Source organism: Gopherus flavomarginatus, chromosome 2 (assembly GCF_025201925.1).
Source record: "Gopherus flavomarginatus isolate rGopFla2 chromosome 2, rGopFla2.mat.asm, whole genome shotgun sequence".
Taxonomy (NCBI): Eukaryota; Metazoa; Chordata; order Testudines; family Testudinidae; genus Gopherus; species Gopherus flavomarginatus.
This window is the reverse complement of record NC_066618.1, coordinates 218,094,103-218,109,078: the sequence shown is the minus strand read 5'-3', so window position 1 is coordinate 218,109,078 and position 14,976 is coordinate 218,094,103. Positions and strand designations below refer to the sequence as shown.

Here is a 14,976-nt window from a genome sequence, read left to right as displayed (position 1 = left end):
CTGGCCCTGGAGAGATGAACTTTTTGCTTTAATTGAGGAGGTGGATTCTAGTGCTTGTTGCTCCATCAATCAGCACCCTTCTCCTGGTGGCTGTTCCTCAAAGGGGCATTAGCAATACTCTACAAAAAGCTGCAGTGTTCCTTAGTCATAAAATAGACCATAGTGCACAATGCCTCTGGGAGCACTATTGGAGCTGCAGCCTGCGTGTCCCAGCACCACCATTTCACAGGGCCCAATACACGTGTTCTCTCCTCTCCAGTACTGGTACAGTTCCAATGGCCAACATATATAGGAGGGGGAAGAGACATAGCCGGGCCTTGCCCAGCCTTTCTTTGCCCCATTTGGGAAGGCTAAATTGCCTGTGTGGCTCGTGGATGACAGGAGTAGGATTTTGCATGGCTGCTAAGCATGGGCATAAGCAGGGCAGGCTCTAGCCATTTCGCTGCCCCAAGCACGGCGGCACGCCGCGGGGGGCGCTCTTCTGCTCGCCGGTCCCGCGGCTTCAGTGGACCTCCCGCAGGCGTGCCTGCGGATGCTCCACCAGAGCCGCGGGACCAGCAGACCCTCTGCAGGAATGCCTGCGGGAGGTCCACCGGAGCTGCGGGACCAATGGACCCTCCGCAGGCACGCCTGCAGGAGGTCCACCAGAGCCGCCTGCCGCCCTCCCGGCAACCGGCAGAGCACCCCCTGTGGCATGCCGCCCCAAGCACGTGCTTGGCGCGCTGGAGCCTGGAGCCGGCCCTGGGCATAAGATGGGGAAGGCTCCTTACAGCTTTGCCCTAACTCCGTTCCGTGTACCTACTCATAGGTAGGCACAATCTTGCCCTAAATGTCCTTTTTTTTTAATTTGAAAAAGGAGGAGGAAGTGTCACCCAAGATGGAACCAGGCATGCCAGGTTTCCATACTGAGCAAACTTTTTATGATTAAGTCACAGACTTATTTAGAATTAGATTGAGAATAAATGCCAATGCTAACACAGCCCTAACCTCAGTGTTGTTAATGCATGGCACTATTATATTATGATGAAAAAAGGAGTGAGGAGGGCATGAAGTCCTTTCTCCCCACCTCCTCCCCATCCACTCCCCCACCCCAATGTGAGCAAAGTGGTCAGCTTTCCTGAATATGACAGGACACTCCTGATTGTAATTCTGTTGCCCACTCAGACCCTATGCTCCTAGCCTAGCAGAACGGGATGGGACTTCATTTAGACTTTTTTCAGTGCTAGTTCTTTCAGTGCTGTAAACATTTCCTTTCAGCAAATTCCAGCTGTATCCTTTGGCTTTAGTACATCTATTTCTTTATCACTTTACTCCTGTGCTTTTCAGAATTAACACCTTGGTGGATTGTGGTTTTTATCTTGGGGCGGGTGGCATGATAATGTTTGAGAAATTAAAAATGACAGAAGCTCTGTTTCAATCAGGGAGAAATGATAAACATGATGCTAGAACTCGTCAGGCAATGTTCAGTTCAGCATCAAGTTTTTATAGAGTAATTGTGTCCTCTTTAACCAGGTGGAGAAAAGGCCTACCTGATATTCAAACACTAGAAGTTCTTTTTTATAGCAGGGGCTTAAGAATTACAATTACTAGGTGGGTTTGAAATAACAATGAAATTATTTGTAACAAAATTAAGACATGTTTGTATTTGTGTAGCAGTTGTGAACTCTGCACATTGTCATTAAAAAAGAAGCACCAGTGACACATGTATGTAAACTCAGAAACAATTGGGTCAACATATGCATTGCAAATTATGATGCAGTACTGCTTATTTTTTCTACTCTGGTTTTTAGTGCAAGCTGTTGTAGCCAAGGGGTTAGCTTTGTCATGTGTGCCATTTCTTCGTTACTCCTTAGACCACTGGCTTATAAATGTGTGCTGTGAAATTAACTCAGGGAAGAGGAGAAGCAAAGTGAAGAGGAAGGTTTAGGGCATAATTTGCTTGGTTAAAAAAGAAAGCACACTGTTAGCTGTACACACTTTTGAGCTGGAAAATTACAGGAACTTCACGCCATTTGGTTCCTGTGTTTTATGCAGAGGGCAGAGTTTTCTCCTATTCTGATCAGGAGCTTTACCAGGAGGAGTTTATATCTTTGGACCTTAGCTGATGGATTGTCAATGTAAGAGGCTGAAGGACCCTTCTGGACAGCCTGGAAGGTGAATGAGAGAGAGTCCTACTTATAAACTGATACAAACTGGTTTTCAGTGATGGCTGTAGTGTTGATTGAACAATATAAGGGGGCCCCCAGTGGTTACCAGTTTCACAACTGCATGTGAGTCAACCACCGAACAATTTGCTTGTAGCCACACTAGATTTTTGTTTTTATTGACAAGAAAGAAGCGTAAACTTGGGACACGTACAGGCTGCTTCCCTTGTTTAAAGTTTATATTGAAATGTCACTATCTTCAGTGAAATAACAAGTTCTGTGTTGGAGTTCCGAATTTTGGTGGGGTCTGAACAACCAGAAAGATACAACTTTGTCTCTGGAATAAAAGTAACAAATTAGCAGATGTAGCTATTGAATGGTAAGAGAGAGGATTTTTAGCATATAGCCTACAGCTTTGAATGTGAGTGTATGTTCAGCTTCAAGATGGATTTTGTTGTTTGTTTTTATAGCTGGTTATCAAGTTAGCTGCTTAAGGTAATGGGCTGCACCTCAATTACAATCTGCCTACATCCATTGAAACATTTAATATTTGTGTAAATATTAAATATTTATATGAATATTATACACTTTTATTTGGAATGTATTCATGTTTACTTTTATGTATCATCTGAGTAAAGATTATAAATGGAAATAATTTACTTAGCCAGAGATTCTGCATGCGTCAAATTAAATTATCTTCCAGCATTGGGTAAGCCATCCTCAATGATGTTGTTAGGCTTTAACCATGTCTTACCTCACACCTTAACCATGTAGGTGCATTTTTAAATCTCTGTTTTTTGATATACAGTGGGCACTTTGTTGTTAACTCCCTTATGGAGTTATCGGATCTATAACGTGAAGGACATACTGACTTGTTTTGCAATGTGCAACACCAGGGACTGCAAGGTACGGTTTTCTGTTTGATTTGGAAAAGTGTAGGTTTTATATTATAGGTTAATTTATTTCTCATTGTTCAGCTAAGTCATTTGCACTGTAATATACTTTCCTATTCCTCCTCTTGATAGTTGGTGCTTTAATACCTATGTTGCAAGCAGTATTCTAAATTTAATCCATATAGTGATTGTCTAGAATTCCATAGCATTGCTTATTTCTTACCTATAACTCTTAATAAAAAATAGGGCTGTGCCAACCTATTATGCCCTTAATAGAATATTCTAATGGTTATTAAATCAATTGACTCTGAATCTCACTTTAATAAATGAGTCAGACAGTATTTTCCAATTACTGTCAGCCGCCACCTTTCTAAAGAGCAGAAGATTATTTTGATTGAATTTTTTAAAGCTGTTCAGCACTTTTTTCCCCCTGCTCTTACTCGAAGAATAGCAGCTCTCTCGTGTGGGGAAGAAGGCCTCTTGGACTGTATTCTGACACTCCATTGCATTTCAGATTTATCCCAAATGTAAACTGAAAATGTGGCATTTCACTGGCCCTTTATTTATTAATGATGTAATACTTTGTGCACTGTTACAGTGCCATAGCAAATTGCCTGCTAAATAAGAGTCAGATTGTGGCTGGCCATGCACAAGTATATAAGAAGACTCAAGAAATCTTTCCAACTCCCTTTTTCCCTGCCTTGTACCTCCACAAGGAGTGTCCACAACCCCAGCCTGTTCTTGTACACTAGAGGGAGATACCGCACTAGCAACACTACTGTATTCTCCATAGGAAGCAGAGCAGGGTAGAGCAATGACCTAGCCCTCCTCTGCACTAGCTGTCACACCAAAACCAGTAGAAATGTAGGGAGGGGACTGTGTCCACACTCACACACACACGCACTGTACCTTTGAAAGGCAGAAATCACCTTGATGTGTGCTCCCTTGGTGTTTCCAGAGGTCTTCTGTGTGTCTCAGCAGTCACTGTGCCAAAATGCCTGTAGGATCTAGCATTGATGCAGAGCCCCTCCTCTGTCATGGTAGTCTTATTAAAAGCCATAATTAGTCACTAATTAAGTAACCTCATAACAACCTTGAGAGTTAGATTAAAACTACTATACCTGTTTTATCGATGGTTAATCTGAAACAGAATAACTGATTTGCCCAAGGTCACACAATAAGTCAGTAGCAGAGCTGGGAAACCCCAGAACTCATGACTCCTAATCCAGTGCTATGTGCTAACTATGTTCCTTCCTCTTAAATTTAAGTTATGCCCTCTCACATTCTTGAATTTAATAAATGGAAATTTCTCATTTATTCCTGAAGTGGAGCACACGGTGAGCTTTGTCAATATTGGAGTGAAAAAATTGTCCCATGTAAAGAAAATCCCAAAGCTACAGATGTAGGAAGAAAACAACATTGTTCACGTTTTAAATGTGATCTTCATAACAGTAAGGGCTAGGCACATTTATTTTTTAACAGAAAGCTTAGATTCTGCAGACATTGATGGTTCTTGCCTGGGGAAGTTACCCATTGCCAGAGGTGAGTGGGTGAAATGAACTTTTTAATCCCTTTTTATAAGCCTTTAGGAAAATGAAATTTGCAATATAAAGCAGGCTAAGTAATTTTAATGATTGTGACCAACAGATCTCAGGGATACTGGAAATATAACAGTCATATTTTTAACAGGGACCAACTTCTTCTTGAACAAGTAAAAACATTGTATTAGCCAAATTAGGTATTCTTCAAATCAGAATTCATGTTTCGGCATGTTTAATTAAGATAATTATTGTGGACCATGCAAGGAGAATTCCATATCCCATTCCTGTTTGAATTCCGCTATATCCCAGTATCTCAGTTCAGGAATCCATATCCCCTTGGGATGTTTTGAGAAATTTCCCTTCAAGGTGCTAGTGGTATAGAATGACTAGCACCATTAATTTGCCAATGCTAACTCTGTGTTTCAAGGCTCGGCATTGATTATTTTCACCTTGATGGGTGAAAGAGCCAGGGATGAGCTCCCTTTGTCCCACTTGTTGTGAGTCTGTACATCAGTATGGACAGGTTGACAAAGAAACTTGCCCCATAGGCTTATTAGTGCATAATTTTCCATTATTGGGATTTTCTCTGAAATACCTGTACTGGCCAGTGTTGGAGAAAGGATACTGGGTAAGTGGATGTTTGGTCAGATCTAATATGACAATACCTATTTCCTAGTGAGGGAGGGGTGGAGAATGCCAGTTCAGGATCTTCAGAAAGAGAAGCACCAGCTTTGTGTGAGGCTGCTGAGAATACATTCTTCTTCGGCATCACCCACTGCTGGAGCCTGCCTGTTTGTGGGAGAGTACCTTGTAAAAAGTGCATCACATGTTATGACCATACTTCTTAATTGTCTTGTATCGGGCAGGGTGTCCAGTACTTTGGCTACTGTTTCAGGCCCAGTCCTGCTGTGTTTACACAGCTGTCCTCCATCATGGTAGCCATTGGGCTGCGATGGAGAAATCCTCTCCAGTCCTCTTGGTGGCTGAGTTCTGTGCATGCTGCTGCCTTTAAACTCTTTTTCTCCTCCTCCAAACAGATGTTTTCTGGCTTCTTGCCCATCCTTGTGAGTAGATGGAGCAGGGCTTATCTTTGAACAGCAGTTCCAGAATCTAAAGAGGGTTGGCAGTGTTTGCAGAAGGATGAAAAACCTAGGCAGCTTCTTGAGTATCCACTAAAACTGAGTATCCCCACTGAGGATGGAAGATGTTTTGGGTTCAATATTTATTAATTTATATACACTGATTTATAAAAGATGTCACAGCTCAGATAGCCCTCTCCTTCCCCCCTTCCCATCTATGCACTAGGCTTCTAGATCAATATTGGATAGAATACCAGGCATCCAGCAGAGCACAGATCACGGTGAAGTTAGATACATGAACTTTGTGCACAAGCAAGTTATGATCTTCTGACCCTAGCCTATATAGTTTCCCAAGATAGATGAGCCATTTCAATACACTATGATCACTGTTTCAGTGAGTGAAGTTAGATAGGAAAATCTAGCAGTGTTTTAATAAAGGACTTTGTAAAGAACAAAAACAAATTGCTGTGGGAAAAGCTAAAACTCTGCTTGTTGGTGTGTGCCTGGCTATCCCTGTGAATCTCTAGCCTGCTGCATTATGACTGACAAGAAGGGAGAAGGGGAAAGAGAAGCATATAAGCAATAATTTTAAAGAGCCAAAATAGGACCAAAAGTTCTATATTCACTGCTAAGTTAAAAACATGGTTGTATCCTGTTGGAAAGGCAAAGTTATGTGCATGCCTGTATTATTAATGCTGATTACTTAATTGAGAGAACCCCTAAGATAAAGTGTAATCCTTATGGCTTTGTAGGTTTTGCTCTACACCTTCTCAATATGAATCTTCTCAATATGAAGAATTCATAAACCGTTTAGATAATTATATTCATGAAGAATTTGCTACAGCCCCAAATACACAATGGACTTTTCCTCTTATGAAATTTTAAAATTTAGAATGTCCTGAGTAGCTTAGTTACGCTTTATTCCCTCTCTCCCTCTTCCCCCCCCCCCAAATTCTTACCCTGGCGCTTGCTTATACCAAGGCTGAATTTAGCCTTCAGAGTAATTCAGCCTAACAAAAACACCAGGCATACAACTGAAATTATTTCAATTCTGGTTAGTTATTAAGGGATAGGTTGAGAGACTGACTGTATGACACCATTCAGTTTACTGGTTCCATTACATGTTTTCTTTAAATTAATTGGAAGAATTTTCCAATATAATTAAACAAACAAAAAAGCTTGTGTGTGTTATGTATGTTCTATTCACTATTGACAGCAGTTATCAATCTGGCATGTTGGTCATTATGCTTACTAATCACTCTACTCAGTGTTGTTTTAAGCAGAAGGTAGACAGTTTGACATTTATATATTTGGGATAGAGTGATGACTTTCCTAAATCATTTTTTCATCTAAGAAATGTTGTAGAGATTAGTTGGTTGCCAAGCTGTGTTTATTGTTTGATTTTTAGTAATCAAATATTGTATTTACCTGCTAGATCAATGTTATTTGTGTAACACACTGTGGCATACAGAAGGACCTTTTCTAAGCTATGCTATGGGAATTGACCCCTCTGCAATAGGGCTGGAAGCCGCATCTTACTTAGCAACTGTTTCTAAGTAGGAGAGCCATTCACTGCCTAAAGCTTGGAGTGATGCCTGTGGAAGAGAGTGGAAGAAAGCATGGGGAACCTGTAGGTGGCAGTAGGAAGGGTTTTAAGGCCATGTGATATTGCCCAGAAAGCCTATGTCAGGGAACAGTGAGGGGCTTCTGAGGCTCTAGGAAAAATAATGAGTAAAGGAAAAAAATCTATGATTATCCAAAAGGGTGTTGAGAGCCTAGAAAAATTGGTATGAGTTTGGTAGCTGTCTGTGAGAGAAACTAGGAGCTGGAGTGAGAAGGGAAAACTGGAGCGGGGCGTTATATAGGTTATAAAAAACTGGTTTGTGGTTGAAGCCTATGTATTGTCATACTGGCTGCGGGGAATACCACTGAGAGTGGCAGAAGGATCATTTAGCACACAATTCTCATCTTTGCTGATAGAAGCCAAACACTTAATTCCTTGTGCGCTCCTTTAGAAATATATTCATTTGTGATTGGCTGGGTCTGTTAGGGATGTATGTGCCCTGTCCCAGAGCTAGTTTCTTAGTGAAATCTAATACATCTGCATTTCTATCCAATGACAATTATATGTACCAAATCTTTGGCTTTGTATGCTTTGTATGCTCCTAAACTTTGCAGATGAAGAATATTTCAGACGCCATAGATTTTAGGGGCATCTGGTTTATCAGGACTAGATAAACAAAAAAACTGTTCAGTCCATAGATCATATTGGACTTGGCACTTTGTAATAGCCATGATGAATTTCACCTTCCTTTTGATTTCTCCACCAGACGAAGGATTGAACCATGAATGTAAACTCTGCAATCAAACATTTGACTCACCTGCCAAACTCCAGTGCCACCTGATAGAACACAGCTTTGAAGGAATGGGGGGCACCTTCAAATGTCCAGTCTGCTTTACAGGTAGGCGGATGGGATCAGTACATTCCCTGTCATGCCCTAAGCCTGTGCATACAGAACGTTCATTTATATGGCCCTTAGTATTTATGTCATGTTACGACTTTAGGTCAGTTTGGGGATGCAATATTAGATCTGTGCTCATTAGTAATATCAATTAGAAACTGTTTAAAAAATCAGGCTTGATGGAAGGTCAGGCATGCATCTACATGAATTGTATTTCAGAGTTATTTATCAGAACTTTGTATTCTCAGAATTGCAAAACTGATTGTTACATTCATACACCTAGGATTCATCACTGTTATGTTCTGAACTTGCCAAAGAGAAAAATGACCATCAAGATATACTGTCCAGTTATAGAAAATGTGGTAAATGAGAGCAGAACTTGGGTAAGGAGTGCTGACTTTGGCCCAAAGAGCATGCTGCCGTGTTCTCCTTTGGACCAAAAGTAATGCTCCAGTTTAATTTAGCTGTTAGCACTAGAAAAGGAGAACCTTCATAATTTGCTTTTGGGGAAATTTTGCACTCCTTACACAGGGCCAAGTTCTGCTCTCAGTTACACGGGTCTAAATGTGGTTTAGTTCCTCTCAGGTCCATAGATACGCATTGGTATAAACCCAGCTGAGAGGGTGACTTGGCCTAGAAGGACTAAGGAGTACAAGATTTGACCCATAATGAGGGACAGAAAAATGGTGGATAAAACTTACCCTCAATTGTTCTTGAAAATGAGAACTCATTCAAAGGATGCACACAGACTTTTTTTAAAGGGCAATAGGCCTTTTTTTTGTTTTTTATCAGACTGTTTTCTAAAATTATACCCTAAATCAGTGTTTCCCAAACTTGGGACACCGCTTGTATAGGGAAAGCCCCTGGCCGGCCGGGCAGGTTTGTTTACCTGCTGCGTCCGCAGGTCCAGCCAATCGCGGCTTCCACTAGCCACGATTCGCTGCTCCAGGCCAATGGGAGCTGCTAGAAGCGGCGCGGGCCGAGGGACGTACTGGCCACCGTTTCCAGCAGCTCCCATTGGCTTGAAGTAGCAAAATGCGGCCACTGGGAGACACAATCGGCTGGACCTGCGGACACGGCAGGTAAACAAACTGGCCCGGCCCCCTAGGGGCTTTCCCTACACAAGCGGCGTCCCAAGTCTGGGAAACACTGCCCTAAATCAGAAGTGTTAATATGTATCATAAGTGCATAATTTGCTTTATAAAATGAAAATCTGAGACTGTTGCAGATCTACAGCAAAACATGACAAAACACACTTAGGGTATTCTTCTATCAGTAGCAAGCTAATTTTGCAAGCCATTCAAGGTTTCTGTTCTCCATTAATGGGAGTTAAGCCTGTGTTTTGATAGGCAAATAGACTCCTTAATATCTTCATTTTATCCCTCTTTGTTTGGCAGCTCCCCTCCCAATAAACCTTAAGTACACTCTACAAAAGAAAATTAAAGTTGAGTTTTTCTTCTTGCAGATAGAGTGGCTGGCACTGATTATTACCTCACTTTGTTCAGGTTACATATTTCTGTTAAATTATAAAATTTTAAAATATATAGTTCATTTTCACTGCACAGCTTGCCGTAGTCCTGTCTGAGTCTGTGTATAGTTCTGCCTTCAACAGTTTGCCTGTTAGGCATCTGCGTTCAATAATTCTTTCAGTGAGGCAGTTCTTTGTCTTTTGGTTTTATTATTGATTGTCCGAGAGTTTTTTCCTTGTCTTTGGGTACGCACATATGTAAGGAGTTGATTTTCTTGTACTCTAATATTGTGTCTAAAGATTCCAAGAGTTTAACAACAAGTTTTGGGGGTGTTTCATGCAGTATACAAACTAGCATCTGTAAAGGGTCTCCACTGGTGATTCTCCACGTGAGCGAGATCGCTGATAAAAAATAATCTTTTAATGTTTGAGCCACTAGCCTTGGAAAATGTGTTAAGGAGTATGGAGCTAAGTCAATTCCAATCTGTGTGAAACCTTTTTTCCTTTTTGCTGATGGGGTAAATAGACACAAAGCATTAATCGTAAACAGTTGTGTTTTTTTAGCAATGCGCTATTAAATTATTTCAGTATGTCTTGCTAGAATATTAACAAGAACTTAAAAATCACCAATATACATTTTATATGGAAAATGGAATCTGAGCAGTTTTTTGTAAGGTAATGAGAAAAGTGATTAAAATGTATGACTCACAAGAACAATATTCTGATATTTTTTGTTGGCTTGAAATTAGAATAATTTTAATGATTAGGAGTGGAGTCAAAGTCAAATGCCAGCATCTTTAATAAATCCTTTTCCTGCCTATACAGATTAATATTGTAGATGCAAACTTTTTTAGGTCACAGTGCACCAGGCATCCATCAGGAGTCAGTGCTGCCAACCCAAACACTGCCTCTGGCATATACAATTTAATTATTAATAGTATGTCTCCTAGGTAAACTGTTACACAGTCTTAGGGCCTTGTTTTGTAGTCATTAAAATTGAACATGTTTATTTTATTGAAACCCTTGCATTCAGTGTGTAGGCAGAGTTGATCTTAAAAGTATCCAAAGAGAATTTACCTGCAGTTCTGTTTCACATTCATAGACATTGCCACACTGCAGCTGTGGGATATAATTTTTAGCATTAACACGTTTAAATACAGAACTGTTTGTTAGCTTTAACTTTAGGCAAATACAGTAAGCGAGGCTTTGGAACCTATGCTTTCCAGACCTGTTGGTTGCTGGGAAATAAGTTTCATGTGTGTTCATTTTCAAGATAGTATGCTTGGTGACTTTCAGGTCATTTTAAAATAATTTGTAAGAGAAAATAGCATCTCTGAATCTTTATATTTGAACTATATTGATTGTTTTGGGGGGTGTCTCTTTACCAGACATTTAGTACAATGCCTTTTGAAAAAAAAGGGACCTCACCATGTAGATGAATAGTGTTGGTTGCGCCTATTAGTGCAACAGTATAATGTGAAATTACAGTGTACCAGCTTAATTCTACCTCTTGGAATTACTGTGCATTAATGGTGAAATGTTTACAAATGACTTTCCACTTATGAAATTAAATAATGAAAAGCTCACTGTGGTTTTAACATTTCAGTGTTTGTTCAAGCAAACAAATTGCAGCAGCATATTTTCTCAGCCCATGGACAAGAAGACAAGATCTACGACTGCACACAGTGTCCGCAGAAGTTCTTCTTCCAAACAGAGCTGCAGGTACCATATTCATGAAGAGGACTTGGATTCAGGGGCTGTAGCAGTACTGAGCCAAATGTGTTCTGTAGCTGGGCTCATTGCATTCCTTGCTCTTCACTATGGGTTGGGGGGTACCAGAGAAAGTATAAACAGAGAGCAAAAAACAACTTATGTATAACTGACATGAGTAGCATTTCATGCCACTTGTAAGATCTATCATAACAGAGCGTCTGACTGGTTAGTTTAAACTTAGACAGTCGGGGCCACCATCTGACTCTTGCTTCGTAGTTTGGTGGAGATCAAGAGTGTTTCAGAATTGATGTTCTTGATATTTTAAGGGAGGAAAGGAGAGAAATGAGCAGCTTGCATTCCTATTTAGCACCCAAAACAGCCAGTGAATAGAAGAATGAAAATGGAGCTTGTGTTCTCTTCTCCTTGTGGCCGTCAGCAAGAAAGAGCTGGCATAAGAAAGTGGAAATAAAAGAAGAGTAAGCTACAGAATCCAGTAACATGCTGTACCCATGTCCAGCTGCTGATCAATCCAGCCTCCCATAAATATTAAACTTCAGATAAAATTAGTTATAGGAGTATTTCATTGTCTTCTACTTCTTGTACACTGTCTGTAGGGTGAGTAGAACTCTTATTGTTGGAGACGATAGGACAGAAGGAGCAGGGATACATCTTGTATACCTTCTGAAAACAAGTTTGGGTCAAAGAATGCCTAGTTATGTGCTAATTTAGCTGCTCTCTTTCTCTTGCTAGTACTCCTGAAATGACTTGTCACATTTATAAAGATCAGAAAAAGAGAGTACCAAATCTTCATTAACAATTTTAATTCACGTTTGAATATTATCAGAAGAGTGTTTGGAAGTCAAAGTTCCAGGATCTCCATTTGCTAAACGGGGATCAGTGCTGATGACATAAAGAAATATATTTCTACTACAGTGTTATTTTTTACTCTTCATGTTTTTCATTTGAAGAGTGTGGTGCAAAGCACTATACTGAAGGTGTTTATAATTTTTATAACATAGACTGTTGTCTCTAAGAAGTTTAACTGAGCCTCCTCCATTTACTTCACTTTAGACCAGAGCTAGATTTATCTTTGTCATTAGAGATAAGAAGCTAGTGGGGTGGAGGGGGAGGTGTGTGCGCACGCTCATTTAGTATGTCAATTATTGTAATTTTAATGTATGTAAAACTTAATGCTAATACTCAGGATGACAGTATGAATGATTTCTTATGTGGGAAAAGAAATTAGATTTTGAGAGCTTACACTGGGCCTCAGTATGTTGTATGAGAACTGGATATTGTGGGTGGGTGGGCCTGGGTGGTGGTGTGCCTGTACAGTTTAGTTTAACCATACTGTGTGAGAAACTGGAATGTCAGCCTTAATTTTCAGTTTCCCAACTTTTGTTGGAATCAGTCTAGGGACAGATGGGACAAGATGGCAGTGTTCTGGTTCTGGCAAAACCTTTGATTTAGCCTCAGACGCCAGCACCCTCTTCCCCTCATGTCCAGGTCAAACTATCTTCACTTCCATCTAGTCTGGCGCCCCATGATACCATTCCACCCAGTCTGCTCCCATGGCATAATTCTTCCCACCCCACTCAAGTTTTGATGTCTTCCAGTAGGTGTCTATTGTCCTTTTAGGCCATTTTTCAGTGTCTGAGGTAAGGGTGCTGCCATCTGCTCACCTGTCATCCGCATCAGAATATTCCATAGATGGGAATGTGTAGTCCTTACAAGGTAGTCTTCTCCTCTCACCGAGGCAGTCTAGTGGAGAGGGGGTAGCCGTTGTGCTCACCACCAACTTCACTAACAGTTTCAGACTATGTGAAAACACCCTAACATCCTACCTGGCCATCTATCTAAGTTAAGGCAGAGGGCCACAATTGTAGTGCTGCCAAGTACCTGAGCTACATCTCCCAGCCATCCCCTAGATGCTAAGACTGCTTTATTTAGAGTCCAGCTCAGAACTCATGCACGAAGTCTGGCCACAGGTGAATGAGTATCACATTTGTGGATTAGGGAAGGAAAGGATCTAATCCAGTGGAGGAGGTAATGAGGGGGTTGGGATTAAGGAAACAGTGAGTAGATTTAGAGCTGATGGGAGAGATCAAGGAGAATTTACCAAAAACATCTAATGAAAGATTTTCTTTTCAAAAACCAACACCACCTCAAAAATTTCAATTTGAAGGTAAACCAAATAAAAATGTTTCCTTTTTTGTTCTTTTTGTTTAAAAAAAATCAAACATTTTGTTGAAACCAAACTGTTTTTGCCAAACACTTTAATTCTGATGAAAGTACATTTTTTAATTAAAAATAATTTTGGTCAGAAAATTTCAACCAGCTCTGTTGTCCATTACTGCAGTATCTGAGGTGCACAAATAGGGAGGTGGGGAGGGAGTGTTGAAGAATGGTAAAAGGAAGAAAAGAGAGACTGCTAGGAAAGAGAAGACAAAGGGGGGAAATAGAGGAGATGATGGAAAGAGTGGTGAAAAGAAAAAATATGAACAGCAGATCCTGAAATAGGTTTTTGGAAAAAAAGACCAATTAAACAAATAGTGTAGATAATATTGATGCGTATAATATATATAGAGAGAGCTATCTGTATGACATCTGCAATAAAGATAGATAATATAATCACCTGTCCTCTGCGTCCTAATCCAGCTCCCAGGAACGTGCTAATATTTCCTAAACCTGAGCAGCTTCAAACAGCTGGTTTTTCCTTTTTTATTAAAATCAAATCAAATATCTTCTCCCCTCAGAAATAACTCCTGCCGAAGGCTTAGGACAGGGTTTTTGTGGCTTCCTCTGACCCCAGCATATTTGAACTCATATTAACTAAAGCACCTGGCTTTCCAGTGAAGGGTGCAAAAGTACATCTGAATAAATAGACATATTCTACCTGTACTTCCCTCTTTTTTGTGTTGGTTGCCAATTCACTTCAGGGTGACTTTAAGGTGTTGGCTACTACCTACTGCACAAAGCCCTAAATAGACGAGATCTCAGTTACCTCAGAGACTGCCTCTGTTTCACCATGCCACCTGCATTTGTCTGGAACACCAGCTTCTTGTCCTATGCTCCAGCTATCTATCTTCAGTGAAACTTGGGGGTAGGGCATTCTAGGTAGCAGGCCATCACTTCTGGAATCTGCTCTTGCTGAAAATATGTGTAAGCACGAGCCTGGCTGCATTTAGAATGCATTTTAAGATGCATCTCTTTGTTCAGGCTTTCCACTAGCTGCAGGCTCTGGGAATCCCTAGCATTTAGCCTACTGGCTATGTTTTCTCCATGACTGTCCTTTTAAGCTTGAGTTGTGAGAGGGTCACAATTTATTTGTTCACTATATTTGGGAACAGTTGTTTGCGATTCATCAAAATTATGCACCTACTACATGTGACAGATGCTAGTCATGTCACTTAATGCACTTCTAGACAATGTTCAGTTATTGAGGTGATGAGGGAAACGTAAGAAAAACAGAGAGGGAATAGATGCTGTGGGGATGGCAGCCTTACGCATGCATATAACAATGACAGTTTAAAGGAAGACAATACATGAATGCAGACAATATATGCATTATGCTGTCCTATAGCTTTATAGGTGAAGATAGGGCCCAAATCTTCACAGCAGAGTTTTTTCTGTGCTAATCTGATTCATGTTGTTTGAAGTCTGGAAGAGCAGACTG

The 14,976-nt window shown here is 40.5% G+C and overlaps 1 protein-coding gene across 10 annotated transcripts in view; it reads left to right on the top strand.

Moving 5' to 3' along the window:
• Window positions 1-14,976, top strand: part of ZNF521 (zinc finger protein 521) — a 281,730-nt gene that overhangs the window by 240,752 nt on the left and 26,002 nt on the right. For 8 of the 10 annotated variants that reach the window (XM_050941928.1, XM_050941929.1, XM_050941927.1 and 5 more), the window contains 2 exons: window positions 7,988-8,119; window positions 11,194-11,309. The exons of 1 other annotated variant lie outside the window; for it this stretch is intronic. In XM_050941928.1, the coding sequence (XP_050797885.1) occupies window positions 7,988-8,119; window positions 11,194-11,309 (248 nt within the window). Of the gene's footprint in view, window positions 1-2,034; window positions 2,131-7,987; window positions 8,120-11,193; window positions 11,310-14,976 lie in introns of those variants that run through there. One more of the 10 variants, XM_050941924.1, reaches the window with a different exon arrangement.